General features: G+C 40.0%; 1 protein-coding gene across 3 annotated transcripts in view; it reads right to left on the bottom strand.

Moving 5' to 3' along the window:
• REPS2 (RALBP1 associated Eps domain containing 2) overlaps positions 1-27,896 on the bottom strand; it is a 95,273-nt gene that overhangs the window by 13,296 nt on the left and 54,081 nt on the right. For all 3 annotated transcript variants that reach the window (XR_012578909.1, XM_074534665.1, XM_005484324.4), the window contains exons 11-14: positions 27,690-27,755; positions 23,360-23,402; positions 20,309-20,445; positions 8,772-8,836 (exon numbers count right to left, since the gene is read on the bottom strand). Coding sequence is in view for 2 of the 3 variants with exons in the window: in XM_074534665.1 (XP_074390766.1) it covers positions 8,772-8,836; positions 20,309-20,445; positions 23,360-23,402; positions 27,690-27,755 (311 nt within the window). In the remaining variant the exon portion in view is untranslated. The remainder of the gene's footprint in view (positions 1-8,771; positions 8,837-20,308; positions 20,446-23,359; positions 23,403-27,689; positions 27,756-27,896) is intronic.

A 27,896-nucleotide genomic window follows, 5' to 3' on the forward strand; every position in this document is an offset into this window, starting at 1 on the left:
CTGCAGCCCATGCTCAGGGCTGTGGCACCTGCTGGCTGTGGCTGGGTCACTGGGCTGGCCACATCTCCCTGCTGCCAGGGCAGGAGGATTGCAAAGTTCAGCAGCCAGCGGTGCAGGGGCAGGTGAAAATAAAGAAATAGCTACATACGACTGAAAAAAAAAAAAAAACCAAAAAAACGCGTAAAAAAAACCCACCAACCAAAAAAAAAAAAAAAAACCCACCAAACAAAACCCGGAAAAATAAACAAACAAAAAACCCCCTTCAAACCAAGACAAAAAACCCCCAAAACAAAACAGAAAAAAAAATCCAAAACGCCCAAAACAAACAAACAAACAAAACAACAACAACAAAAAACCAAAAATCCCCAAAACAGACAAACAAACAAAACAAAACAAAACAAAAAAAAACAACCAAACCAAAAATCCTCCAGTTCTGGTGATCAGCGCCTGCATAATGAATAAAACCAAGTGACTGCCATGTCCCTAAAGTGCCACCTAGCGGCCCGTGGGACAGGCCACTTCTGAGCGCTTGGCACTCGCACCATGCATCACTGAAAAGAAGGTTTGGTGCAGCCGACCCAACAAAGCCCTCTCTGAAAGGCTTTGTAAATGCATCTGCAAGGTGATGTGTCCCCACACGGTCCCCCATACAGATTTTAAAGGAAAAATAACTCTTGCTTTTTCTTTTGGCAGAGGGATTCTTCACAGATTTCCTTCACTGATTTGCATGGGGGGTACTTGTAGCCTGCTGGGCAGAGAGCCTGGCTCAGCAGTACACTGGTGCTCTAGTGGGGTTCAGGAAAAGGATGTCCTTCAGGAGCAGCTGAGGTGAATTGCCTTTAGTTCTTCATCATTTTAATACCATGCTTAGCATAGTGTGCCCATAACTCATTCAGAAACATGGCAATAAATTACCTCTTTCCAACCACAGAAATGTCTTAAAATTTTCACACAATTATTTTCGGGTTTAAATTCTTCACCACTGGTTTATTAATTATAAATTATGCAATATGGTCTTCCAAGGGAAACTCCATTTATGGTAGTGTAGAAGTGCTTTGATGGAGGTGTCTCACATCCTCAGAGTGGAGTAAACTACTGACACTGGGAATGCTGCTGGGCTATCTGGTATAGCTGGGAGCACATACAGGGTTACAGGAGATGGGCAGAGAATGTTTTGGTCCTTTGCACTGCCTATAGTGCACTGCAGAGTCTGCAGACAAGGCCTGTGGGTATCTTGATTTTGGGAAGCAGGGTAAGACACCACAGAAAAGAGCAAGAGAGTATTCTTATTCCAAATTTGCTAAAGAGATTCGCTTTGCAGAGACCAGTCCAATTATAGTGGCAGACAGTATCTCCTGTTTCCTTAGCACAGTCTTGACTTTTCTAGGAACAGCCATACCCTTCTCATTCTTCCAGGGAGAAGGTAGAACTGGCCAACAAAGTTTCTGTGCAATGGCCACAGATAGAGCCCAACCTGCGGCCTATGGCCAACACTGAGCATTAGAACAAATAATTCCTCATCGTTAAGAAGAGTATTAAGAGTTGCAAATGTTCATTATTTCATGGCATGATCCCCGTGCAGCCATTGATAATCTCTTCACCCCTCCACATGACAATACTTAACAGTTCCTTTCTACAAGAATATGTAATGCTCACTCAAGCACTGAGTGCTTCAAGAGCCTCAGATGAAAGATTTTCATGACTGTAAGAGAACACAGCATCTTAACAACTGGTTCTTCACTTACATTTCCAGTTTCATCACTTTGCAATGCTGGATTGTATGTAGATTACACACCCACTTTTCAAGACAATCTGTAACTGATCTTTCAGAACAGAAGATCTACACCAAGCCTTCATAATTCCTGTCATCTGATAGGAATTCCTACCTTTTTTCAAGAGGTCAAGTCTATATATTCAATCATTGCCACAATGCAATTTGCCCACACTTGTGCTCCAGGCTAACTTTACACATGGAAATAGTCCCATTGTAGTCACTGGCACTACTCATAAAAATGAAATTCTCTTTGTACATTCATTGGAGTAGCCCATAATCATTACCTATATAGTGCTGCTGCTTAGCTTTGCAAAAAAAGTATTGAGAACAGCTTATCTGTAAGGAAAAGTAGGCTACTAAATATGCTTAACACTCTGCATGTGCCCATTGCAATCTTCTATCATCTCTGCGTAAGTTCATTTAAGAGGTACTTTGCTCCTTTCTAAACACTCGTATTTTTGTGCTTAAAGCCAATTTCTGGGAAGTCGAGACATCTCAATTCCAGTTTCTGTGAGTCTCCTGCATCCCACACTGAATCATCAATTCTTTTTATTGCTTATTACAAAAACTGAAAATGGTAAAATAGAAAAAAAAAACCCACAGGGATGCAAATGCAACAAGCTGCCAGGGTCTTAGTGTGCTGCCTGCTTTCTCAGCACTGTGCAGCCCTGAAGTTTTGATAAGCTTTTTCTTTCCCTGAGCTATCTGAGGGCTGGTGATAAGGTTGAGGAGAAAGGCAGTAAATACAAACAAATTGCTGCAATGTTCAGCTCATTCACAAGGAAAGAATAGGACCCAGATGGAAGCATTAACAATCTGTTTTAATACTTCAACTTCCACAAAACCAGATTAGCGTAAGCTAGAAAGGCATATGCGCATTCCACTAGAGATACAGGCATTGAGTTCTTAGCTTCTTTCTTTGTTGTTATGATAAATGTGAAGCCAAATTAAAAAATTGTTACAACACATTTTAATTAAGATACTTGCCTTCTTCCACTCTTCCAGAAACCTCTTTAGAAAGGATTTTACAGCATCCATCAACTACTCCTCAAATTCAATTTTAACTGTGCTACTTTCCACCACTTCTTAAATCGCAATTTATTTTGTCTGGCTGTCTTAGATTTAATATATAATTTTCAGGAGAGGAAGATAATCCATTTGTATTATATTAAAGAGACAGATGGCAAAATCTTTCATGTTATAGAAGACTTTCAGTTTCATTACTGTTACATGCCTCTTCAGTACCTACTGCACAGCTTATACAACATATGTTATTGCGCAGCCAAAGCCATGGAGATAATAAAAAAACCCCAACCTTTCCTTGCACAATGGTTGTAAATGCAAGCTAAAAAGTATTTCTTTCATTAAATATAAAATAGTTATTTGGGAGAGTATAAAATTGTATAAAATTGCATGGTGCCAAAAGCAAAATATTCACTTTTTTGTGGGGGCAATTTTTATTTATGTAACAGAAAAGTTCCTTCCTGAAAAATTCAAGGTGTCCTGCCAGCACTTGAAATTCCTCATGTAATTTTGCAGAATAAAGGAATGCCTGAGTATTTTCTCCAAACAACCTTGTAAGCAAGTCCAACCTCATCCTCCATGTATCTCTGCTGTAGCCAAAGACACTGGTGTGGGGGGACCCCTGGACACCTCCGAGCACGGAGCCTGCACGTGGCCATCCTGCTCTGGAGGCCCAGGGATCTCAGCAGGATGGATGGGAGTCCTTCCCCACCTCCTGGCCTCAGCATGGGCACGTGTAATTGATGGTTAAAAATCCAGCCTGAGCCACATTCGTGGCTCTCCATGGATTCAGCAGGATGTGGAGGCATGTTAGTAGAGACAACTTCTTGAAATGGGTCCCAGTTTTCACTTGCAATTCTGGATGATGAATGGCCAAAAAGCTTCAAGGAGCTATGAAGTATCAAGTAACATTTGGAAAGCAGAACATTTCATATGTTAAAAAGAGCACTATCTTTGCTTTCCAACACCACCAGGGGCTGTGACTGGGCAGGGTGACCCACACATCACCCCTCGCAGTGCTTCATTTCCAGGATTTCACCAAATCAATAACATCTAAAGGTTATGATGGCCACTAAACTGACAGCTGAATTCTGAGCTCATGTAACACAGGGAGATTTTAATCTTCAGAGCTGCACTGTATTCAGGGTACTTCAGTTTGATAATGTTAACAGCTGCCTACCTACTCTACTCCACTTGAATGCTTTGCCTTCACCCATAATTTTTTCAGTGCCTGCCAAAACTGCCAGCATGGAATCAGTGGGAAAAACACATCCCAAGGTCTCCAGAAATAAAAGTGCAGCACAAACCACAGTGAATTTACAAAATCAACAGGCTTAAAATTGTGACTCTGGGAAAAGAGACCAGGAACATCAGTTTTTTCAGCCAAGATACACAGAGTTTTCTTCCAGTCCCACTGTTTTCAAATTCCCTTATACAGCACAAGCAGAATTGAAGATACGCCTTCATTGTTGGACAGGAAGGTACTGAAATACAGTAATTTAAATACAGGAACACTGATCTAATTGGGCAACATTGCAGATAGTTAGCTGATGTTGGCTAAACTCCTAAAGTTATATTTGCTTTTCGGTGTTCATCCATAATTCCTATTAACATAAATATGTTACGAAATCCCCCAGAGAAAGCAGCTGTGGGAAGTGACTTCTGTAGGCTTAAAAGCCAACAGCAATAAAATATTATTTTGTTTTCCATTAAAAAAATAACAACAGGGGCTCATATGAAATGTGCATACATGTTTGGCTTCAGTTATTCATGAGCACCCAAAGTTACTTTCTATCTGAAATCTGTGTCACTGCAAATCAGCTGTATAGTTATTGCCTTCCTACCGTGATTCCTGCACCTCCATGTTGCACGAATTTTCTCTGCACAGCCCTGGATCTGCACAACAGTTTTGGGGCCACCTTTATGCCATTTCTCCTTGATTACTTAAGTTTACTATCAAGTTAGGAACAGAGGATGAGGAAAACTTACCCAAGCTGCTGAACCCCATTCTCTACAAGCCCAGAAAAAAACCACAGTAGTTGTCTCCAAAAGCTGTAGGTTATCTGTTCTATATACTACAGCATGGCATGGGAAATAAGCATGCCAGTATCCTAAGTCTACAACAGTTTGTAGGATATGAAATATTTATGGCAAATTAAGTTGGGAAACCGATATGGATAAAATTACCCTCAAATCCAAGAAGCTACTGCAGACTTGCTAAATGTGAGATGTGCTACTAGAGATCACAGAAGGTGCCAGTGAAGTTACACACAGCCTTAAGCATAAAAGGAAAATACTTCAAAATAACATATCCAAAAAAACCCTCTCATCTATGTGTAAGTGCTTTTCCATACATAATCTTTCCAAGAACTCTTTACAAAATTGAGGCAAAACCAGAATGACTTTTAATGGGAAAGCAATATGAATTGATGAATCTAATAAAAGAGTTCATTCTGCAATTCACAATGTCTTACTGTAGACATAAATTCAAAATGGCTTGGGGTGCAGAGAGCTATGGGCTGGAATTTGGGTTAAAAGATTGTGAACTGAAGATAATGAGGTATCCACACTGGCCTTTTGTCCATCTTTATTTATTCAGGTTATGTACAGTCACCATAGGGGCCTTTATCAAAGCATCACTGCATCAGAGAAGTGTCTGGTGAAAGCTCTGAGGAAATCTTAAGCACAGCTTATGGACTGATACAAAGTCAATGAAATGCTGACTTTGGCAATGCTGACTTTGGCAATGGAGACATCCTGAGAAAGAACTTCCATAGCCTTTTAGAGTCCATCAAGCAAAAGGAAACAGAGTGTTAAATCCACCAGCTTGAACAGCTGTTGTAGAAGAAAAAAGAGACACAGCCACCATCTGTAAAGGTGCCTGCCCAGCAGAGGTGTGGAACAGCACGGGCTGGCAGCAGCAAGCTGAGCAGAGAAGCCAGCCCTGCTGCTATTTGCCATAAACTGGCCAGATCCTCACAGCATCCCAAGACTAAGCCTGCCACAATAATCCTGTACATCCCCTGAGCTGTCAAGTCAAGGCCACAACAGCATCAGCTGCATCACCTTGTGCTCTGCTCACCCAGTGACACAATCCTTGTCCCTTGTAATACAGCTGGACTATGGAAGCAGAGTTGGATGTGGACATAATGTAGGACGTTTGTGATATGAGTAGAGATGTTTGGCACACTCTGAATAACCAGTGATTCAGTAACTCACCAAGGTTGATTATCTTGGAGGTTCTGACAGGAAAAATAATGTTTTCCTAAAGGTTGAAATAAATTCTACTAAAAAGCACTGCAACATAGGAGCAAAGTCAAGGTGCCATTTCTATATTCTGGACTTGTGATCCACTGAAATGCAACACCTATCCCTGGGTACCTCTCTTTCATGCACTTTGGTCTTTACATTCCATGAGCCCTTTAATCTCATTCTGAAAAGCCAACTGGTTCAATCTGCTTCTCAGTCATCCATAGAAAACCATAGACCTCAGAAAGAAATTATTTCCCTCTCTTCCTCCATCAACTGATTTCCAAAGCTGAGCCAAAATAATCATATCATGAGCATACTTTAAGGTGCACAGCCACCTGAAATATGCCGGGTTTGCTTCACTTCCAAGCTATATTTGTCATTAAGAGTGCTTAACTACAAGAGTACAGCAAAATGACACTAAAGTATGATTTTCAATAACAATGTTGAAAAATAAGTTAAAACAGAAATTGAAGGAGAGTATGGTAAATCTTGAAATAAGAAAAAGCTGAATATGCAGTTTCAGCCTCAAGGCTTTTCTTCAGGTCTTGATCCTGTCTCAGCTTTGAAAGCAGATCCCTTCCTCCAGCTTCTCTGTGCTCTTTAATTCAAGGCCCCCACTGGACTATGGTAATCCATATGCCAGTATTGCTTACATGCTATTTGCAAAGGTCAGCTCAGCTGAATTATGACCCCATCACACATATTTCCCTGTTACCTTTTCTCTGTTACCTTTATCACATAAAGGCATCCTTGGGGAAAAAATAAACAATGTGATGAGCATGAAGTGTATTCATGTTTTCAAGAATTAGTTTTAGATACACTTTTGAGAGACATCAGTGCAACAGTAATTCGATGTTTGATCCAATACCTTTAAATATCATCAGAAATAAATTAAGTAAATGTAAGTGATGCATGTTAGCAAAGCATCAGCTGCATATTCATTACTGAGCAGACAGAGAAGCCACTCTTTTTTTTTTTTTTTTTCCTTTTAGAAACCAGACCTCTGTGATGGAGAGGACCGGATCAGAAATTCCACATGACAATCTTCTTGTGTTTATCATTATAGGAGTGTCCTGTGTTTGGCATGTCCCAGTGTAGGATGAGCATTTGGTTCAGCATTTGGTTAGGAAGATGCTGGACATGCATACACAAATTAAGCTGTCACTCCCCTGCTAAGGAAACACAACCTGATCACAGGACAAGAAAATGGACAATTAACAGAACCTTGCCTGAAACGAAGGGTTTTGTTCTCTGAGAACAGGATTTGTTGTCTTTAATGCTTTTCCCAATAGCAGCAAGAGGGCTTGCACTGCACTATGGGAAGCTGCAGCAGTGGCAGGAGAACTGGCATAGGTTGTAGCAGCAACTGCTGCAGGCACACGACTGGGAGGTAGGGAGCTGTGCTGTGGATCTGGGACTGGGAGGTAGGGAGCTGTGCTGTGGATCTGGGACTGAGAGGTGGGAGCTGTGCTGTGGGATCTGGGATTGGGAGGTGGGAGCTGGGCTGTGGATCTGGGATTGGGAGGTGGGAGCGGTGCTGATCTGGGATTGGGAGGTGGGAGCTGGGCTGTGGATCTGGGATTGAGAGGTGGGAGCTGGGCTGTGGGATCTGGAGAAGCCAGAGAGAAAGACTGCTCTGCTCTCTCTCTGCGTCAGACAAAGCAGGAATGTGATGGGAGCACCAAGGGGTGTGTGCTGGCAGCAGCATGGCTAATGCCATCCTGACTAGGGAAACATGCAAGCTCAAATCAGAGTGTTCTACAGTCCTCAAAGCAGAAACTGCACTCAGTGCTAGCAAGGGATGGGGAGAAGGAGAGCACAACAAGCTGCTGATGGAGCTGTGTGTGGCAACAAGCCTCTAATCATTTCCATCATAAGCACTGTGCAGTAAGAGGTGCTCAACAGCACACTCTTAAGGGTAAGCTCAAGTGATGACCATTATGGCCTATGGAAGGTATCTCACCAGCTTTCAGTATGTAAGGGCTGTCAGCTCCCCTGTGGATTTGTTTCCTATCATACACTTCATCTAAAGGAGTAATACATGTAGCATATTGTGCCTAAGACTTAATACAGTCAACAGCACACAAAAATATTGTGATACTCCATGATTTCCTCAAAGGCAAAGAATTACCTTGATGCAGACATGCATGATTTTGTCAATTTGTGTTGTGCTGTAGTTGTGTCATGCTCTAAAAAACAAAACCCAAAAACTCACCCAAAATGCAAAATAAAAGCACACCACTAATGGTTTGAAACTTAACAACATAGCTGACATGGCATTCACTTCCTTCAGCATTATTTTTTTAAGCCCATGGGTGCAACACACACTTCCATGCCACGGTTCCCTTAGCAGATGCCCTCAGCTTTGAAGCTCAAGAAGCAAATAGCAACAACAGCAGATATCAAGCCCATGTTTTCAGGCATGAAACTCATTTTAGTAGACCAATTTTGCTAGCCTTTCATTTACAGTTGGGTAAGTAAAGTTTAGTGGGTGCATGTAAGCTCCACTGCAAAGAGGTTTAATTAATTAGTCTGTAATTTGACACTGCATCACACTGGCCAGACAGACACAGGAAGGAGGACATGGAACTGCAAACTGAAGATTCTCATTGACTTGGAAGCAGGATCAACTGCTGTGTCCAAGCCAACCAGCACTAACCACTGCAATGGTAACATAAATAAACAAGTAACACACAGCAAAGAACTAAAGCTTTGTCCATACCTGAGATACAGAAGGTCGAGGGGGTAGTGCAGGTGGTGGTGGGGGCAGCCAGCCAGACCTCACAGCTGAACAGTGGGAAAAGAAGAAGATGATGATAAAAAACCCCATCCAAACCAAACTACTGTAATTTAATTCCAAATAAACCCAGAATTAATTCCCAGGATAAGTGGAAATTCCTCCTAGTAAAAAGGCAGTATACAAATTTAGTAACAAAGCCCAAACTTGATCTTTATTGAGCAAAAGCTTGTTTGAAATAACCTCATGAGTAGTGATTTAATGGCTGTAAACCCCCAAACGTTATGATAAAAAGCAGAGAAAGAAGCCAGTCAGCCACAAAACCTGTAGGTAAAGCAATCCAATTCCAGTTAAAGAAACCCAGAAACAGGGTCCACTTCTTCTTTGGACTGTGCTCTTTGTCATTAAAAATACTGCCCTTCTTAAAAGGGACACTTTAGCACCCAAGGTAGACACTAGCACTCACTCTGGATAAAACACACTCCCTGACAGAGTACAGCCTTAAAAAGAAAACATCTGCCTTGGAATTAAGAGCACAAAAGCCTAAATTAACCAAAAAGAAATCAATTTCTTTGCTTTTATATTTAGTATTTGCATGCTAGCACTCCATAGAGGTATTTCAAAGGGAGGAAGGCAAATCCTAACAGTTTTATAAAGCCTCTATAAGACAACATAATGTCAGCTTTGAGTTTGAGCCAGCAAAAGGGAGGGTAATCATCATGTAGGTGCAATGCTGTAATTTTTAGTTTCCTTAAAATACCTAAAACCCATTTGGGACAAAACTAGAGGATAGATGACAGCTTCCCAAAGGCAACTGTGAGGAGGCAGAGAGAGGACTAGGCTGGCACAGGGACATCAACCAGGACTAACTGGGTTACCCTCCCCAAGCTCCTCTTGCACTGAATGCTCAGCACTTGCTCTGGCAAAGACACCAGACAGTCCATCTTGCACTGGTGCATTTTTGTGTAACAAAAAAACCTCCAACAGTATTCTGCTTAGAAATGCTCTTTACCACAATAATGCTAAGCAATCAATTACATTTATACACTTTCTGTTTCCATACATATTTTAAAAAGACCACAAAGACCATTAAGAGCAGTCTTACAGCTTAGTAATTTACACACTTTATACACCAAATCTAAAAATGTCTATGTGGCTGAAAATAATAAGAAAAAAGATACTAACCATTACAGATAATTGTGACATGAGAGTAAAACTGTGTGTGAAAACATTGAGAACAACCATATTGATTATTTACAGCTCCAGAGACTTATAATACACTGGTAGGCTTTTCCATTTTCTCCTTCATCATCTCCTGTATCTTATAAAATGAAGCCTAATATGGCACACAATACCAAAGAGAGAGTTAAAACAACTAAAACAGAACTGAAGTTATGCCAGGGAACCACTAACACACCTACAGGTGTAAGAGAGATTTGAAAAAACAGTCATCAGGATCTTTCTCTTGCATTTGATTAGTTCTGTTTATAAGATCATTCCAGTAACACCATGATGTAGTAACTACATATTCCATCTCTCCCATGCAACTGATCTTTAGAAAGGAAGAAACATTCCTTTCCTTTAATCTGAACTTCAGGTTGTTACTTCATTTATCTGGGCACTGGCAGTGGCTTTGGCTTGTGACAATATTTGAAAACAACACCCAGCTCAGACACCACATGCTGGAAAAGAATCTCCTGAAGTCATTGGACATACTGTGAAACTCCACGAGTCTCTTGGGATTTGGTCCAAAAAATTCCAAAGAGAAAAGTAATTGTTCCATAAAATAGTCCAATGAAAAAAAACACACCACTACACAAAAAAAGCCACCACACAAAACCTCCTTCTTCAGCTTTCAAAATGCAACATATATGAATCTAGCATTAAAGAACTTAGATGCTTACAACATGAGCATTTGACCCAGTTTCCTCTTTTTAATCCTAAAAATTCTAGCTTAAGCTACTCATGAAATATTCATAGAATTCCTGCTGTTGCAGAAGATCTTTGGCCTGTTGTTAGAGGGAAATCATGCTTATGTGAGCACAATTACTAGCAAAAGTTAGCTGACTTTGGAGGACTCGTAACAACTTACAAAAAAAGCCCCAGGCTTCAGCCTTCTCTGGTGCTACTATCCTAAAAGAGGGCAGTGTGAACAGACACTCGTGGGTGTTCATGTGCTTTGGAGGGGACTTGTGCTCTCCAGCTATTCCAGAATAGCCTGGAACAGGGCTCCTCTCTCCTTCCTGGGACAGTGCCCAGCACAGACTGGCTCTTGCTGTCAGAGGTGGTAGCACCACTTACCTCAGAGCAAACACAAATACAGGGAAAATTCTGTTTCCCAAATAAAAGCAAGTACCCTAGGGCTGAGCAGCAAACAGACAAATAGACAAATGTGCTTCCAGGTGCACACCTCAGAGCTTGGAGAAGATGATGTCCCTGATCTTCTCACCCTGTGCAGAAGCCCAGGGAGCTGGATGGGTCTTACACAGCTCCTCTTGCTATTGAGCAACGTGCTGGCATTCAAACCAGGCATAGAATCATGGAACAGTCTGGGCTGGAAGGGACCTTAGAGTCAATCAAACTCCCCTGTCATGAGCAGGGACATTTCCCCCTATACCAGACTGCTCAAAGCCCCATCATAAAAGGCAAATCCTACAGAGAGTACTGTCGAAAGCCCATGCAGGTACCAGTTAAATTGATTTAAGTATCCATGTCACATGTATTCTGACAGCATTTTCATGCAGTAGTCACTCTCACAAAGACAGAGTTTTCAGTTCAAATATCATTGCCCTCTACTCAGTATGCTTACATTTTTAGACGGATTATCTGCATGGAAACCTTCCAAGACCACTCTTCTGCCCTATTTTGGACAATTATATTAGACAAAGGTCTAATAGTACTAACATGACACTACACCAGATTAAAAAACAGGTTTTCCAATCTGAAGGTAGATTAACATTTTAAAACAAACAGCAGGCTGCAATTGTATACCCTGAGAACTGGTCACGGCATCTTATCTGACCACTCTGCCTCCAGCCTCCCTAGCAGACAACAGTCAGCACTTAGTCATTATATGTGGCAGTGAAAAATGACAATCCTAGCAACCACTCAGATAAGTCCTTTACTTATTTGATGCAGGAAGAGAATACGAAGGAACAATAGAAGTTGTAACAGCCCACACAAACCTATGGAAGTAGATCTTTAAGTCACCAGATACAGCAGCAGTGGAGAATCCCAAACTAGGATGAATGAGCCCATGGGATCCTTTAGAGCAATATAAGAGCAAGATGCTGTACTGCTCTTACCCAACGACAGTCACTTAAGCTCTTGGTTTTCAGTATTGAAGAAAAAACTGCCATAATACACTGAGCTTTACACTGGATGCCTACTATTTTTGAAAATTAATATTGGAACAGCAGCATATAAAACTACATTTCCTAAAATATTTCCATGTCAGATATTTAATATTAATTCCCTGCATGTGGATGACATCTTAGTTCTAAATGTTTATCACCTTAGCTTGAGTGTCACCTCAGACAAGTACACCCTCATTCCCATCTGAACTGGACACATATGTAAGCAGTCTCCTGAAAGAAGGGAAGGGTGCTTTTCTAGGGTCAAGGGCCATTTTGTACCTTGCAGACCAAACTGAACAAAGATCCTGCCTAGGATCGAGACTGACCTCATCTCAAGTCAAAAGAGAGTCTAGCTGATGTATTTGGCATTTTTCAAGTGGATGCTACAGCACTGCTGGATCAAAGGAGAGCCTGGTTGCATGGTGGATTTCCATCAGTTTATGCTGCTTCGGAGTCCTGAGCTCCCAGAGCAGGTTTAATGAAACACCAGCCAATTAATTTAATCAGCAAGCAAAGGGAGTAAGATACTGCAATCAACTCAAAAAGATAAGCTAACAATGAATTATTCTTCTAGTACTATTCTATTCCCAACTACCTAAGGCTTTGGTTCCTCAGGAAAGCCAGCAATTTCACCCTTCCACTATTCTGGAGTGGTTTTTTGAGATACTTTTCCTGCTTCCTTTGCCAAAGGCAGAGTACAGAGAAGTTCTGTGTCTAAGTTGGTTTCTGTTTACCTCCTTCTTCCTGAAATTCTATTCTTGTTCAGTGAAATTAGCACTTGGTTATCCCCTAACACTAACACCATTCTTTGCACAAATTCATTTATTTACATTCCTGACAGCAGCATAGCAAGTGATTGTGAAATAACCATTTCTCAAGAGATCTGATTTATTAATTCTCACTGCTATGTCTGAAAAAAAAAACATACCAAAAAAACCCAAACCGAAAAAACTGCAAAGCTGTACCCAGGAATATAAATCTAATGAAGGATTATAGTAAGGTGGTTGGGAAATACCACTGATCCCGGGATCTGTTTCAATAATTCTTGCTAATGTGTCCTTGGAAGGTAATAGCATTGTGGGGGAAAAAAAAACCCAACCACCCTGTTTTAGACTCCTGACACTAACTTTGTTACCAGGTTTGTAGAAATGCTGTAGAAAGCATTGCCAGTGGCAGAACGATCTCTCTTCTCACAGTTAGTTTGGGGAACCTGCTCAGCAGGCAGCTTCTTGTGTCACAGCAAACGATGCACACACCTGATGTTAGAGACACACAGTCTTGTGACAAATCTGTTTCATGTGCTAACCATACAGAATGCTATTTGTACCTTAAGTGAGTGGAAAATGATCCATGTACTTTCCAAGTAATTAGGAAGTAATTATTTTCTTGGGATTTTGCTTGTCCTGTAATACTGTACTGTCTTGCATGTTACTGTGTTGTGCTTATTAGTCAGACCATTAAACATTAAATTAGGAAGATGAAAATTTACTTTTGAAGGACTTTTATTTTAGAGAAAAGATAATGGCAAATACCCTCACCAAATATGACATTTCACAAATTATTGTTTGCATAGTGCACAAGGACTCTAATATTGCAAGATGGGAAAATATAATTTTTTAGAAGTTCAATTCATTCACATAAATTGCAAAAACAGCAGCTACACTTGAAAGGCTGGTAAGAACCACCCCGGTAAAGTGCTGTCCAGACTCAGGCCTTAGAGATATACATAAAAACCTAGGAAGTAATTAGGAAATAGCCAGGCCTTAAGTAATTAATGTTTTTGCACTATGAACTCACAAGTGTAACCATTTAGGACATCGTGTGCTAACGTACCTGATGGGTCACTTCCAAATCAAACAAGCAAAATATTCTTTTATAAATATTCTGTAGTTCTGAAATTCTGTAAATATTCTGAAAATCTGTAAGACAGATTTTTTTTAACATCTATTTTCTGGTTCACGTCATATATGCACAACATCTGTATTTTTACCTCCCGGTCCCTCATTTTCCTTAAACCATTTAATTTTCTAGTTACTGTTTTCTCTACCCTTTCTTTTTCTGTGTGTTTCTATCTGGGGACTGTTTCTCCCTCCTGCCTTTGCCCTTAAACAAAACTATCCAAGATTTTGTTCTCACTTCATGTTTAGCTTCATTCTCCACCCACAGGGAGGCACAGTCCCTCCACCTTCCTCCTACAGATCCATGTTGCCGGAGCTTTTCCTCCCTGGAGACCTGGGGGGCAGAGCTGGAGGTTCCAGCCCCGGCCATCTGCCGTCACTTCCAACGTGGACACTCAGAACAGGCACACAGGAGCCAGGAGGAGCAGGGGGCTGCCAGGCATCACCCCTTGGGTCCCTCCTGGGGCTCACACACTTCCTGGGGACACCTCCAGGGCCCTCCCCACAAGGGAGGCACCCTGACCCTGCTCCACAGGAGACACAGCAGATCCCATCTTGTTGAACCTATAAAGCTGTTCCACCATGGATGAGCATTTTTTCACAGAACAAAGTAACCCCCGTGGGATCATGAAAAAGGTCAGTGGGGCTGGTAGGGCTAGTCAAGAGCATTTCAACCTTCACAATTTTCTGTAGAAGAGTCTTTGGATTAAAATTGAATTTTTAACAACCTGCAACAGGATGAAAATAGACTGCAAATCATTCCTCAATCCCTGAAAGAGCTAAACTTAGATTAATGGGAAAATATAATTTTTTAGAAGTTCAATTCATTCACATAAATTGCAAAAACAGCAGCTACACTTGAAAGGCTGGTAAGAACCACCCCAGTAAAGTGCTGTCCAGACTCAGCCCTTAGAGATATACATAAAAATCTCAAAATGCAAAAATATGTTACCCCATCAGAATCCTGTCATGTAATAACTATTCATCCATTTATATCCTCACTATTTTCTCCATCTTATTTAACCTTACTTATGTTCTTGTCCAATTGGGCAAAGAAGTTACACAGTTGTAAACATATAAGTCCTTCATAAAAAAATTCTAAAAGGCTGACAGGCAAAAAACTCTTCCATTCAAATCAGCAGGAAGATATTGATATTTTATTCAGAATAAGCTCAGTTCAGTAATCAAATATATTCTGAAAGGGAACAGGACTAGAAAAAACCAACAGCTCCAGTACCAGATCAGGGGCTGAGTCCCAAAAAAATTGATTTTCTGATTCAAGAAAGTATTTTTGCAGCACTTATTTTTAAAATGTATTTCATAGAGATAAATACAAATAGCAGCTCAATTTTCTCTGTGTTCTCTGTATTCTATGTAGAAGACATTTTTAATTTAAATTTGTCACAACTCTTACAAGCAGTCACTCACGTGACTCTACAACTTCTCACTCGACTAAGCTTGCAATATTAGAGTCCTTGTGCACTATGCAAACAATAATTTGTGAAATGTCATATTTGGTGAGGATATTTGCCACTATCTTTTCTCTAAAATAAAAGTCCTTCAAAAGTAAATTTTCATCTTCCTAATTTAATGTTTAATGGTCTGACTAATAAGCACAACACAGTAACATGCAAGACAGTGCAGTATTACAGCACAAACAAAATCCCAAGAAAATAGCTGTTTTTTACTAAATCAAGACTAATGTAAGAGCAACGACAGGAGGGAGTCCTGAAAAATAATTACTTAATTAAATTTAGCCTTAAAAAAGAAGATTACTTTTCTAAGTTCCCCCTTGTCACTTTGGCTTTCAAATAAAATTTTTAAGAAATCTGTAATTTTGGTAATAAAAAAATTTAACTGCACCACCCGTTAATAGCTTGTCTTTAGCAACTAAATCTTTCAGACATCTAACCTCACTGGGCACAGACATTTCCTAGCAAATACAATTAAGGATAAAAGAATACAGAAGATAATACAGTAATCATGCTTATCTAGGTTAATTTTTGTAGGTTTTTTTTTATTCAGTTTCACATACACAAAAAAGAAAGTCACTTGCATTTGGCTCACTAAGCTAAAAAGACAATCTAGCTGAAAAGATATTCCTGAAAACAACTGGGGCAACAGTATCATGGTAACTGTTTGGGCTTGTTTGCATCAAAACATCTATGACACCACAGCAACAATAATTTTAATTCTCAAAATCCTCTTTCCTACACAGTTTTATGAACTGTTTCATTTTACATGTAGACTTAAAACCATTCAGAAATACAAAGAATTCAACTAAGGCAAATATGAAAAAGCTAAGATATCTCAATATACATTTAACTATTCACAAATCCCACACCTGGCAAAGAAAACCCACCAAGTCTGTAAGCTGAAGGAAAGAATAGGCTAATTGAATGAAAGTCTGATGAAGTAAAGAAGTAATGAAAAGTCTTCTTCAAAGGTATGAAAAAGAGGGTAAAATGTGATGCTGAACAGTCTTCCTCTAGCACTAATGAAAATGAGAGGGTGCAGGAAGACAATTGTACTGAGAGAGTCTTAATGATACAAGTACCACTTCAAACTGCTTGGGAAACATCCATGTGAAGGAATACAGGAGTGATGTGGGGACACACTTATATCACTGATGGAATGCTGATGCACACCAATAATTTCTATTCCCTTGTTCCTTTCCTGGGAACACCAAATTAGAACAAACAGGACGTTTTCTTGTCTGGCAGCCATCACTAGCCCAGCAATGCTAAATACAGTTTACAGATCTGACTGTAGTCAGGAAAACATCATTTGTGACAGAAAGTACTGTCCTTGCAATAAAATGCTTGCTGATAAAGTATGGAACTTAAGACCTCACATTTTAAAAGGGAGAAACCCCCCCAAAATACTAGCCCCTTGTTGCTGGCTGAAACCAGGACCCCAGAAACAGAGAATCCAAGCTACAGTGAGTGTTTCCTTAGAAGCCCATGTAAAAAATGTTGCCTGCATTCCATGTGTTCTTCACCACAGGGACAGCCACAGCAGGAGGTGAGTTTCCAAAGCAAATGAGTGCTGAAAACCTCCAGTCAAAAAATCATTTGTAAATAGTTATATGGCTGTTTTGTTCAATTTGCTTCCAGATAACACAAAACTACACTGTTTATGACAAGCTTGTTGTTTCATCAAAGCAAATTCTCTTTTCCTAACAAGTATCCTTTGTTCAACAGAACTGTTAATTAAAAGTAGTTATGCGACTCAGAAATGAAACTAAATAGGAAATAAGATGTATTTCAGAGGGAACTGTATGAACCTAACAAGACTCAGACTGTTGTCACTGTCCAGAAGTAAATTCTTTATTGGCTGTCATGGGCAGCAAACAGAACTGAACAAAACATCAGAAGAAAATGGATGCATTTTCAGGTTTTAATGCTCAAACTGAGACTTGCCCCAGCCCTGGAGTCCCCCCAAGGCAGACTCCAGCTTACTGCTGCTGTTGAGGCTAGAAGGTGGCTGGGGCTCTGCTGCAGGTTCTCTGAGCTGCCCCAGTTCTGGCCCCCTCAATACCCAGGTCTTGCTCTGGGAGCTCTTGGCTTGTATCTGACTGGAGACTGGGCTAGGGGAGAAACGAAGAAGTAAACTAGGTCATGTATGCATTTAAAATGACATTTTTGTTTCTACTTAAAACCTGCTGTTGTCCTTCCAGGAATGCATGAACTAGCCAAGTATTTTCTTAACATGAACACAGGCCAAATGCCAGAGATTACACATTCAACAAAGAGAAATACATTGAGAATGTAGCAGCACAGGATTTTTCTCAGATGCTAACATAAAGACTACATGAATAAAAACAAAACCAGAAGAGATTTCTGTCTCTTAACAGAAATTTGTTTGGATATTTCAGAAAAGTGTGCTTTTCAATAAGTTTCTCATGCTTTTTTATGTCTGTCCTGGGTAACACTCGTTGCAGCAATCCAGAGAAGTGCAGCTATGAAATATGAATGGAGGTCTCTTCTCCCAGTCCAGTTACCCCATTATGCAACAATTTTAAAGCATATTTTTATGACTAATCCATTGCTGGACATCCCAGACATCACAGATAAATATTCTGTGTGGATACAGGCCAGGAGAAAGGCATAAGGTGATTACAAACATTATAAAGCAAGAGTAAATGAAGAACAAAAAACAAACAAAAAAAAATCCAGTGCCCACAACGGGATTCACCACAGTCTTTAACTGAATTTACTTGAAATATTTTTCTTTTTCTGACCTTTAAAATGGAAATAAACACAACAAATTCTTCAAACACAGATGGTTTTACAATTAAAGAAATGATACCTATAGATCAACATGACCTATGTGGAACTGAAAACAAAACTCAGTACTAATGGGCATTCCTTTGTGGGTCTGGAAGCAGATTATCCACCAATCTCCCTAACTACAATTATTTCTGAACTAGAATTAGTAGGACAAAAACTAATGCACTAAAACAGGATTATTCTAGTCATGCTGGATATACACAGAAGCACAGAATATCCCAAGCTGGAAAAGACCCACCAGGATAATCAAATCCAACTCCTGTCCCTGCACAGGACACTCCAACAGTCACACCATGTGCCTGAGAGCATTGTCCCCATGCTTCTCAAACCCAGGCTTGGAGCTGTGACCTCTTCCCTGGGGAGCTGTTCCAGTGCCCAACCACGCTCTGAATGAAGAACCTTTTCCTGATATCCAACCTAACCCTTCCCTGACACAACTTCAGGACATTCCCTCAGGTCCTGTCACTGTCACCATGGAGAGAAGATCAGTGCCTGCCCTTCTACTTCCCCTCACAAGGAAGCTGCAGACTGCAGTGATGCCTCTCCTCAGTCTCCTCTTCTCCAGGCTGGACAGACCAAAGCACCCCAGCTGCTCCCCATACAGCTTCACCTCCAGACCCTTCATCATCCTTGCAGCCCTCCTCTGAACACTCTCTAATGGCTTAATGTCTTTTTTATACTGTGGTACTCAAAACTGCACACAGTTAATTTCCCCAAAAGAAACAGCTTTGTGACTTTCAAAATTAACTATTTAATTAACATCAAAAACAAGATGTTTATTTTCATTCACAGAACGACTTCTTCTTCAAGAATTTACATTCTTCTTTCATTTGTGTTCCAAGTGAAATTTAAACCCAAGATTATTTCCTTCCAGTTATACTTGTTATCTGGATTCCAAGAAGATTTGCTGCAGTAGAAAATGTGAACTTGGCTCCGTTTGTGGTTTTATTTTGATATATAACAAAATCAAAATTAGAGGCACCAGATTCCTCAACAGGAACAAAGAAAATAAAGAATTACTGCTCTGTGTAAGGCAAAAAAAAAAAAAGTTTACTCCTATTGAGTTTCAGGGATCAGCACACATAGCAGGACTCTTGTATTCCCTCTAGTGTTTGCACAAAAAAGTCCCATATAGCAAGAGGTAAAACTCTTTTCTACTCCAAGAACCACATTAGAGAGCCCAGTTAAACATTCCCTGACACAGTCAAACCTTGCCTTTCTTCTGAAGCATAAGCATGACCGTGTTTAAGCTGGTCCTTGAGTCAGATGATTGGTGTGCAGCACACAGCCCTCTGGCGTGCTTCAAGGACACTGCTGAAGCACAGCCACGCTGGGTGACTGCTGCCCTCAACAAACAGCTCCTCTTCCCACTTCAAGGCAAGAGGCACACTCAAAGGGTAACATGCTGAAAAGCCATTTTCTTTCAGCTCACCCCAGCTACTAGTCTACATTTTCTTTCTCTCCCCTCAACATGCACTCACGTCAAAAGAAATTACCCTTTTTTTTTAAACTCAGAGTGGCTTCTGATTGTTCTCACGCATATGTCAGACTTTAACATCAAAAATGTTTGCTTTCTTTCTCCCAGTTTAAACATAAAGGGTTTTCTTCCTGCTTCTGAACTACAAAAAATAAATAGTAATAAAAATCAATTATACTCTAGTTACTGATGAGAGTTGTCTAAACAGCCGGACTAGTTATAAACAGTCAGTGATGACAGACTACCATATGTTAAGCTTCCCATTACTGTGCCAGAAATCATTATAATCACCTTAATTATAGAAACAGTGATTTTTCCCCTCAGTGGCGATGTAACACAAGCAAGTGCACAAGCAGAACTCCTGTTCTGCAGTGCATTACTGTCTGCAGCAAAGGCCAGCATATGCACACATTGCCAAGCATTTCTGCAAACACATCAAGTTGCCAAGCACGCAGCTAACCTGAATGGTCTCAGAAGGAGCAAAGAAAGCCAACTTTACCTTGTGTGTTTTGCTGAAATATTTTGTTCAGATCCAAAGAGGAAGCTCTGGAATGCGATTTTTGTGGCCTTGGAGGTGGAGTAGGGGGCTCTTCTCCCTTTTTCATGGCATCTTCTATTGATGTGCTAGAATAAGACCTAAGGAAAAACATGGGGAAAAGGAGAAAATATTTTTTTTCAAAAATTAATTTTAAACAACTGTAGTGAATAGTACCTAAAATTACACTGACTAGGAGTCAGGTTAATGGTGGAAATTCCTTGCCCTAATGACTACGAGCTCCCTCTTATAACAACACAGATTTATTTGGCAACAGAGAGACCTAAGCATGTGGAGAAAGGAATGAGTCATGCTTACAGGGCTAGTATTTTTAAGGCTTTTTGTAACACAGCTTGAGGCCTTCTTATGTAACTTTGCCAGCAGGATAATTGTAGCACCTATTCTGAATAAACCAAAGTAAAATTCCCCACATACACCACTTGGAGTTTCTGTTGCCTTCCCCAACTGCTAGGGTAGTGTGTATACAGGTATAGATTCAACCTATCTCTTGCAAGTTTGCATTTTGTAATTTGTGACATTCTCACTAGTGGAATAAATTTTTAACTATTGGAATAAATTTTCCATAGGAAACAGTCACCAAATTGCACAAAATTCAGAAAAATGAATGGCTCCAAAGTGACTACAACTGGTCAAATACATGGTCAGTACCTCTTTCCAGGCCCTCCCACAGCACATTAATCCAAATGTGGTGTGAAGGATTTGCTGAGAATTTTGATTTTGCCAAATACTGTTCATTTTTTTCAGCTGTTGTAGTTATGAGTTTAGAAAAACCAAGACCAAGCAAGACCAAGACTGTTTAAAATGAGCACTGGCAACATGAGATGTTAGACTTACTGTCATACTGCACGTCAGGGCAAGACCAAAAGCACATTTGGGTCAAACAGAAATAACTCCCACTAATGACAAATGCACCATTCTTTGTTTTTGCCAAACAGGTTCCTAATATCCAGTGCCAGCTGTCCAATTAAGAGCATATTGAGCAACATCCTATTGCCCTCACTCTCCAGGTCCAAGTTTGTCCATTTATGAGCCACTTTACACAACTACTCATAAAAACCTAATGGAGATTCTCTGTCTCCCTGCTCTAACTCATACAACTTTGCAAGACTCCTAGTTTTTTCCACTCCATTATGAATTCCATATAAAATCAACACTTTTACTCCTTTTAATCCAACATCTTCATTCAAATAACATTCAAGATCTTCTTCAGGGAGAGGTTTATCAGGATTTGACATTCCTGCTCTCCCAGTTTTCTGACCTAGTTCCACAACTTTTCTCCTACTCAGTCCTTCTTTTGCTTTTTCTAGAACTATTCTTTTTTTTCTTCATAAATAAACAAATTTCTAACCAAAATTATGTATCTCCCCAGCTGGGGTTATGTGTCATCATCACAGATTTAATAATACTATGCATATCATTTGGACTGTTACAGTGAGATACAACATCCTGTTTCCAAGTCAATAACTCACAGTTAGTAAACAGTACATGCACATAGATGGCTTTCCCAGCAGTCCCACAATTTTTCTTAAAGGAGCCTGAATCACTGATTTACTCCACCCTCTTGTTCTGGTTCTGTTAGACACAAGACTTCCTGATTTACTTCTTCTCCAATAGGACTGTCAGAGTCCTCCTCACCCTCTGAATCAGAATTTTTAGCACCCACCAGAGGAGTCACCAAGAATTTTACTTGTTCATTATCACCACCAAATTTACCAGATTTACTTTCCACATGACAAATTCTTTCACTGTTTTTATTTGTATTCTCAGTTACTGAATATATTCCAATCTGGTTTTGAAGTCCATTAATACATATTTTTTCCTAACATCTCAATCATTCTTTAAAGAGAAAAATAAATCTCTCTATGGTATTTCATCCCAACAAGCACAGCAGGTCTGAGTTCCAGGATGTGCTCAAGCACCTTTAGTCTCAACTTCTGCATTGAAGCAGTGACATACAGTCAGATGTGAGACAGCCACATGTGACAGAGCAGTCACATTCGAGTAACTTTTTCTGAGCTTGTTTAAGCATTCAGTGTTCTATGTTTTGTGCACATTTTTTTGCATATTTGCAATTTATTAACACGGCAAGAAAATTTAAAACTCTGCAGAAACTAAAAAGCTTTGGCTAGCAGCAGAAAAACAGCACACAATGCAGTTCAGCCTTCCCAAATATAGGTCCTAAGAACAGAGGATTTCAGTCCTCAATCACCATGCTTATAGCTGATCCTCTCTTACTAGCAGGCTTTGACAAGACTGTAAGCAGACAGCTTCTGATTATACTTCATTATCCAAGCAAAAAAATCCCAAGCAGAGCCCTCTAACTAGCACCAAAAATAAAAAGTTTAATGTGAATTAACAGTAGGTGACAACTGACCCAAGATGTAATCCATTTATACACAGTGTTTTCTGGCATAGGTTTCCCTTTTCTTTCAAACACCCAAATTCAGCAGGTGTCACTTCTAGCACACAAAAGTCCTGAAGTCCTTGCATCACACACCAACCAACCAGAGCCAAGCACATGGATGCCAATAAAAGAATTCACTCACCCACAGCCAAGAGCTGAGCTACCACTGCTGTTTCTGCAGTGCCTCCCTCCATGTGAACGTGCAGTGTCCCCCTCCATCTGAAATCACCGTGCAGGTTGCAAGAGCACAGAACTGCTGAGAATGTTCCCTGCAATGGGGTGGTCCCAGCTCTCCTGCCACAACACCCCTGGGGCTGGGCTGGAGGCAGTCACCCTCCTGACAAGGCAGCAGGGCTGGGCACATAGGCACAACTTCCAGCACCTTATGACCAGAGATCATGGGGCCCTAGTGCAGTATTCATGTAGGGTCTATAGCTTACAGATTCCTTCTGGTAAATCTGTCTGATCTGAGCTGTACTTCCAGCACAACACCAATTTAGAAAAAAAAAAATCCAACACCAGTTCTGATGCCTGGTATCTAACACCAGAGGAGCATATGTCTTTTTCTGAAACAGCAGAGAAAGCAGTACCTGGATCGTGGTCTGGCTCTGTGTGCATTAGGTTCTTGAGCAGCTGGAATAGAAAAGAAAAAAGAACCACTAAAACATCATACTTTAAATAAATGTCTTTAGCTTCAGAATCAATGTCCATTAAACATGTGAGTGTTGCAAATGTGGATGTGAGAGTATACTCATCTCACATGAGCAATGGGGATTGATTTTCACTTCTTCTTCCCCTTTGTTTTTGTAGTGTGTGAATATACTAAGAATCCAAAAGCCAGCATGTAGTGAGAGCTTCACCTTTTCAATCTGGTTACCAGAATACAGGAAGAGGAATAGGTCTGGTAGCTCTGACCTGTAGTCATGGATGTAGTTGTGATACAGCAAGGTAAGGAACAACATAAACTTGTAATAGAAAACATCTTGTTCTTAGTCCAGAACTCTTGATCTATTACTTGTCTGCTTCCAAAAGCACAAAGGTTTATGTCCTTCCTAAATACTTCAATTAATTAGTATAAATGTACATCACCCATTACAAAATACTAACATGTCATGCTGAGACTGTTTTGACCTTGGGAACAAAAGGTATATGAATGAAAGAAAGCTTTTAAGTCTAAATGTTGATCAAACATATTTCCATTAATGTAAAAATGGGTTTCTGTTACTTGGATGAATTCCAAATATCCTACCACATGCAGGTTTTATGTGATAGGAAAACAACAGTGCTGAATTATCATCTCTAGGTAATTCCTTGAGGCTGTTCCTTGCTTTACATTGTCTTTTCTGTTACTCTCCTTACTAGAATCAGATAATTTTGAGAAAACATATCTGCACGATTGCTTTCAAATTCATCCCACTGAGATATCCTTAAGGTATTACAGCAGCATCTATTATCCCAGTGCACATACAAAGTGAATCCTTGTATATTTCTCAGTCTACTAATCAAGGTACAACACTCAAGAGAAAATAAAAAAATTAATTGTCAGAATTTCTAGCTCCCTTCAGATTTATGCCTACTTTCAAGTCAGACATTTATCACCAGCTACTACAGAGCATTTATCATCAGCTATTACAGAGCACTACCTGAGAATACAATGGATCCTCCAAACCAGGGAGCAGGAGATGCCTGTGGCAGCAGCTGGCAAATACTGAGCTTTTAATGGCTTGCACTGTACTACTGCACAGACCATCCACAGGAGGCTTTAGGCTCACAGAAGACAAGTAGCAGCATATGGCACATGTACAACCACACAACAGCCCTTCACAAAAGAAACTGCTTTTAGGATCATGCAGAGCTAGTTGGTGTTTTGGACAGAATAAACCCCACTGCAGCTGGCAGTGACCACTTGAAAACCAAGTTCCAGTAGATTGTCATCACCAAACTAGTTCACAGTCATTCCAGATTTCTCTGCAACAAACTCTTCCTAGCAACTAAAGAAGGGAGAGGGAATTAATATTAAAATATGCAGTGGTGATGATCCTCCTCCCTCTTCTCTGTGTCAAACTCCCAGAGAATACAACTTCAGACACTGCTTCCCTACAGCCATATGACCCAATTTTCCAATGCTGAAATTGCTGATTATTAAATTACATGCACAATTATTAAATATGCCACTTAGAAATAGGAAGTATAAATCCTTTCCAAGCTAAACCATGTTTAAGACTCTTCAAATTTTCCTTTTCTTATGGAGACTGTAATTCTATTCTGGAAAGCCTTTCAAATAAAAAACCCGTAGGTAAAACTGACATTCAAACTCTCCAAGGACATCCTGTTGAGGTAAACAGGAAAGCACATAAGGAAGAGAGAATTCCAAAATGACTACTAATAAGAAATGATAGCAATAGAATGCCATTGCTAAGGATTTTCTTTTTAAGATTTCGAAAAAGTAGGAAATTCAAGGCTACAATTACAGAATACCCAGACTTAGCTTTGCTTTCAAAAGAAGTAGCATAATATAAAAAAATACTATAAAGCAGGTAGTTCATTATTAGGACATACAAATAATTGTGGCAGGATTTCCAAGAAACATGCAGCTATTTTGTACATCCAGTGTGTGCACACTCATGTCTGAGGTGCAGGTTTATACACATACATGACAAAATCATTCAAGATGATACAGAACTATTTCCAGCTAATTAACCTATTTCCAGTTCACGAGTATTCCATATTTTTACTGCTATGGTTACAAAAGCCTAACTTTCATGAAATGGATAAGTTAAACCTGTTGAGCAAACGATTTACATTGATTATTCAAAAGTTTGCACAATTCCTGGAGTAGTGGAGCCTGATGGAATGAGCAGCTTGGTCTGCAGTAATTACAGAGGGTGTGAAGTTCCTTGTTTGGGTGTTGAGCTGCTCCTGCAGCCCTCTTGGAAGACAACTTTATTTTAACACTTTGAAGGATGCTGATTTGGTAACTTTTAACTGTAGCCTAACATCTTACACTCAACAGCTGCCTCCTTGTTTTACAAGCTTAAGATCAGGTGGAAAAATTGTGTTGGAAAAAGGTGGAAAGTAAAGAAAAAACCAAAACATTCCCCATTGGTCAACATCAACGACTCATCTCTTATTGGTCATCTAGGGAGAAATGTACGATTTAAACGCTTGGAAATTTGGCCCTCAATCCTTTAAAAGGCTAAGGTCAACAATGATCCTGCACTTAGGAATCTAAATAAACTGTCCAGATATTCAGAATGCTAAGCATATAAAGTTCTTACTGATTTCAAATTTCCAGACCTCCTGATAGAGAAGAAAATTTTCACAGACTATCATCTTTCCTGAGTTTACATAAACAGCCTAAATGAATAACCAAAGAAGCATGTAGAATTTCTCTCACTTCATCCCAAATGAGTTTTCATGCTGGAGGTTAATGATTACAATGACCTTTCAGAATGGTGACTGATTCTGAAACAAGCACTCAATTACTGTGCTGCATCTAACTCGACTGGACAGATAAACATTTTTACTTTTCACACCAGTTGTAGCATGCAACCTGAGAATGTGCTGGCTCAAATCCTCAATGAGCAGCACAGCAAGAATGGAACCTTGCAGGGACAGGAGCCACGATGTTGGAATGAAATTCTGCCTCTGTGTCCCTTGGTACACAAACACAGCAACACTGTTGGAGAGCACAGCAGCATGGGGAAGACTCCCTGACCAGGAGATGAAAGACCCAGGGGAAGGAGATGTGCAGGTGACAGTAAGTTTTTTTCATACCTGTACTCAAGACAGAATTGCTGAACTGAAAGTAAAACTCCCCTGTGCTCCTGGGCAAAACCAGGGGAAGGAGAACAGAATGGAAAGTCATGCAACCACTTTCTCCTTTCCCTGAGAGGGATGTGCAAGAGTGTGTGTGAGTGTAAAGGAGAAGCAGCAATCTTTAGAGAACAGAAACTGAAGATAGCAAATCTGGCAGCTTCCAAGTGTTTGGGAAGAAGCCAGGAAAAAAAGGTTTGGGAAATGAGGCATGCAGCTGTTGAGCAGCCATGAATAAATCGAGCTATAAGACAAAACTGCTGTGACAGATATGTGGGGTCCATTTTCTTAATCAAGGATATCTTCATGAGAAAAAACATTCATGCAAAAGGAAGAGAAAGCAAGATTTTAGCTTGACTGGGACCAGGGAGGGCTTACAAACATTCTTACCACTGTAGAAAGAGATTAACAAAGAGGAAGGCAAGGGAGGTCTGATGAACTGAATGCAGGGGAAGTTTCTGGAGCAAGTAAGTAACTTTGACATATGCTGTTCCAAAAACAACATTTTCCAGAATGACAGGAACAAGGAGTGCACATTGGAGCTAGAGAGAGAAAAATCAGGAGTGGTTTCAACAAAGAAACAAGCCCTGAATCAAAAGCTTGCGGCAGTGTCTCAAGCGCCTCAAGGTCTGTGTTTCCAAAAGCTCTCTGTCCTGTAACTCATTGACACAAAATAGGAAAGCTGAGCTTTCACAAGGAAACAGGCAATTTCAGAATAGTTACCAAAACATTACATAGTTATTCCATACTTAAATGTATTTTTACCAAGAGGTACAATATTCATGCTCTTGCATCTTGTTTATAGCACAGAAGAACTTCAGAATCTTTAAAACAGCTGAAAACATTTTCCACACAGAAAGAACCCATACACTAACAATGAGGGAAAGAAAGCAAGAAAACCTTTTGACAACCTGAAAAGGTAATTAATATTTATCTTACAAATAGTAGTCATTATGAGATAAAAACTAGTATCAGTAGGAAAGTAGTACAAGAGCAAAAAGTTCTTTCAAAAATTAATCAAGTTACACTAATTTAGGCTTACTGGGATATAGAAATACTGGATCAAAATTCTCATGCAAGTAACACATGACAATTTTTCCTTACCTGCTTTCACAGTCAAGTGCTGAAATTCCTTTGGTATAGTTTTGAGAGTAGTGCTTACTTTAACAGCTTAAGAAAAAAAAAAGAAAAGATAATTACTTTAAGTATGTGTGGGTAAAACCTAGAAGTATCAGGTCTCAGAAAGAACACCTAAACTGGTATTAGACATCTTATAATGCCAAACATACTTGAAAAGTAGCCAAATACCCT

This window comes from Zonotrichia albicollis, chromosome 2 (assembly GCF_047830755.1).
Source record: "Zonotrichia albicollis isolate bZonAlb1 chromosome 2, bZonAlb1.hap1, whole genome shotgun sequence".
Classification (NCBI taxonomy): Eukaryota; Metazoa; Chordata; class Aves; order Passeriformes; family Passerellidae; genus Zonotrichia; species Zonotrichia albicollis.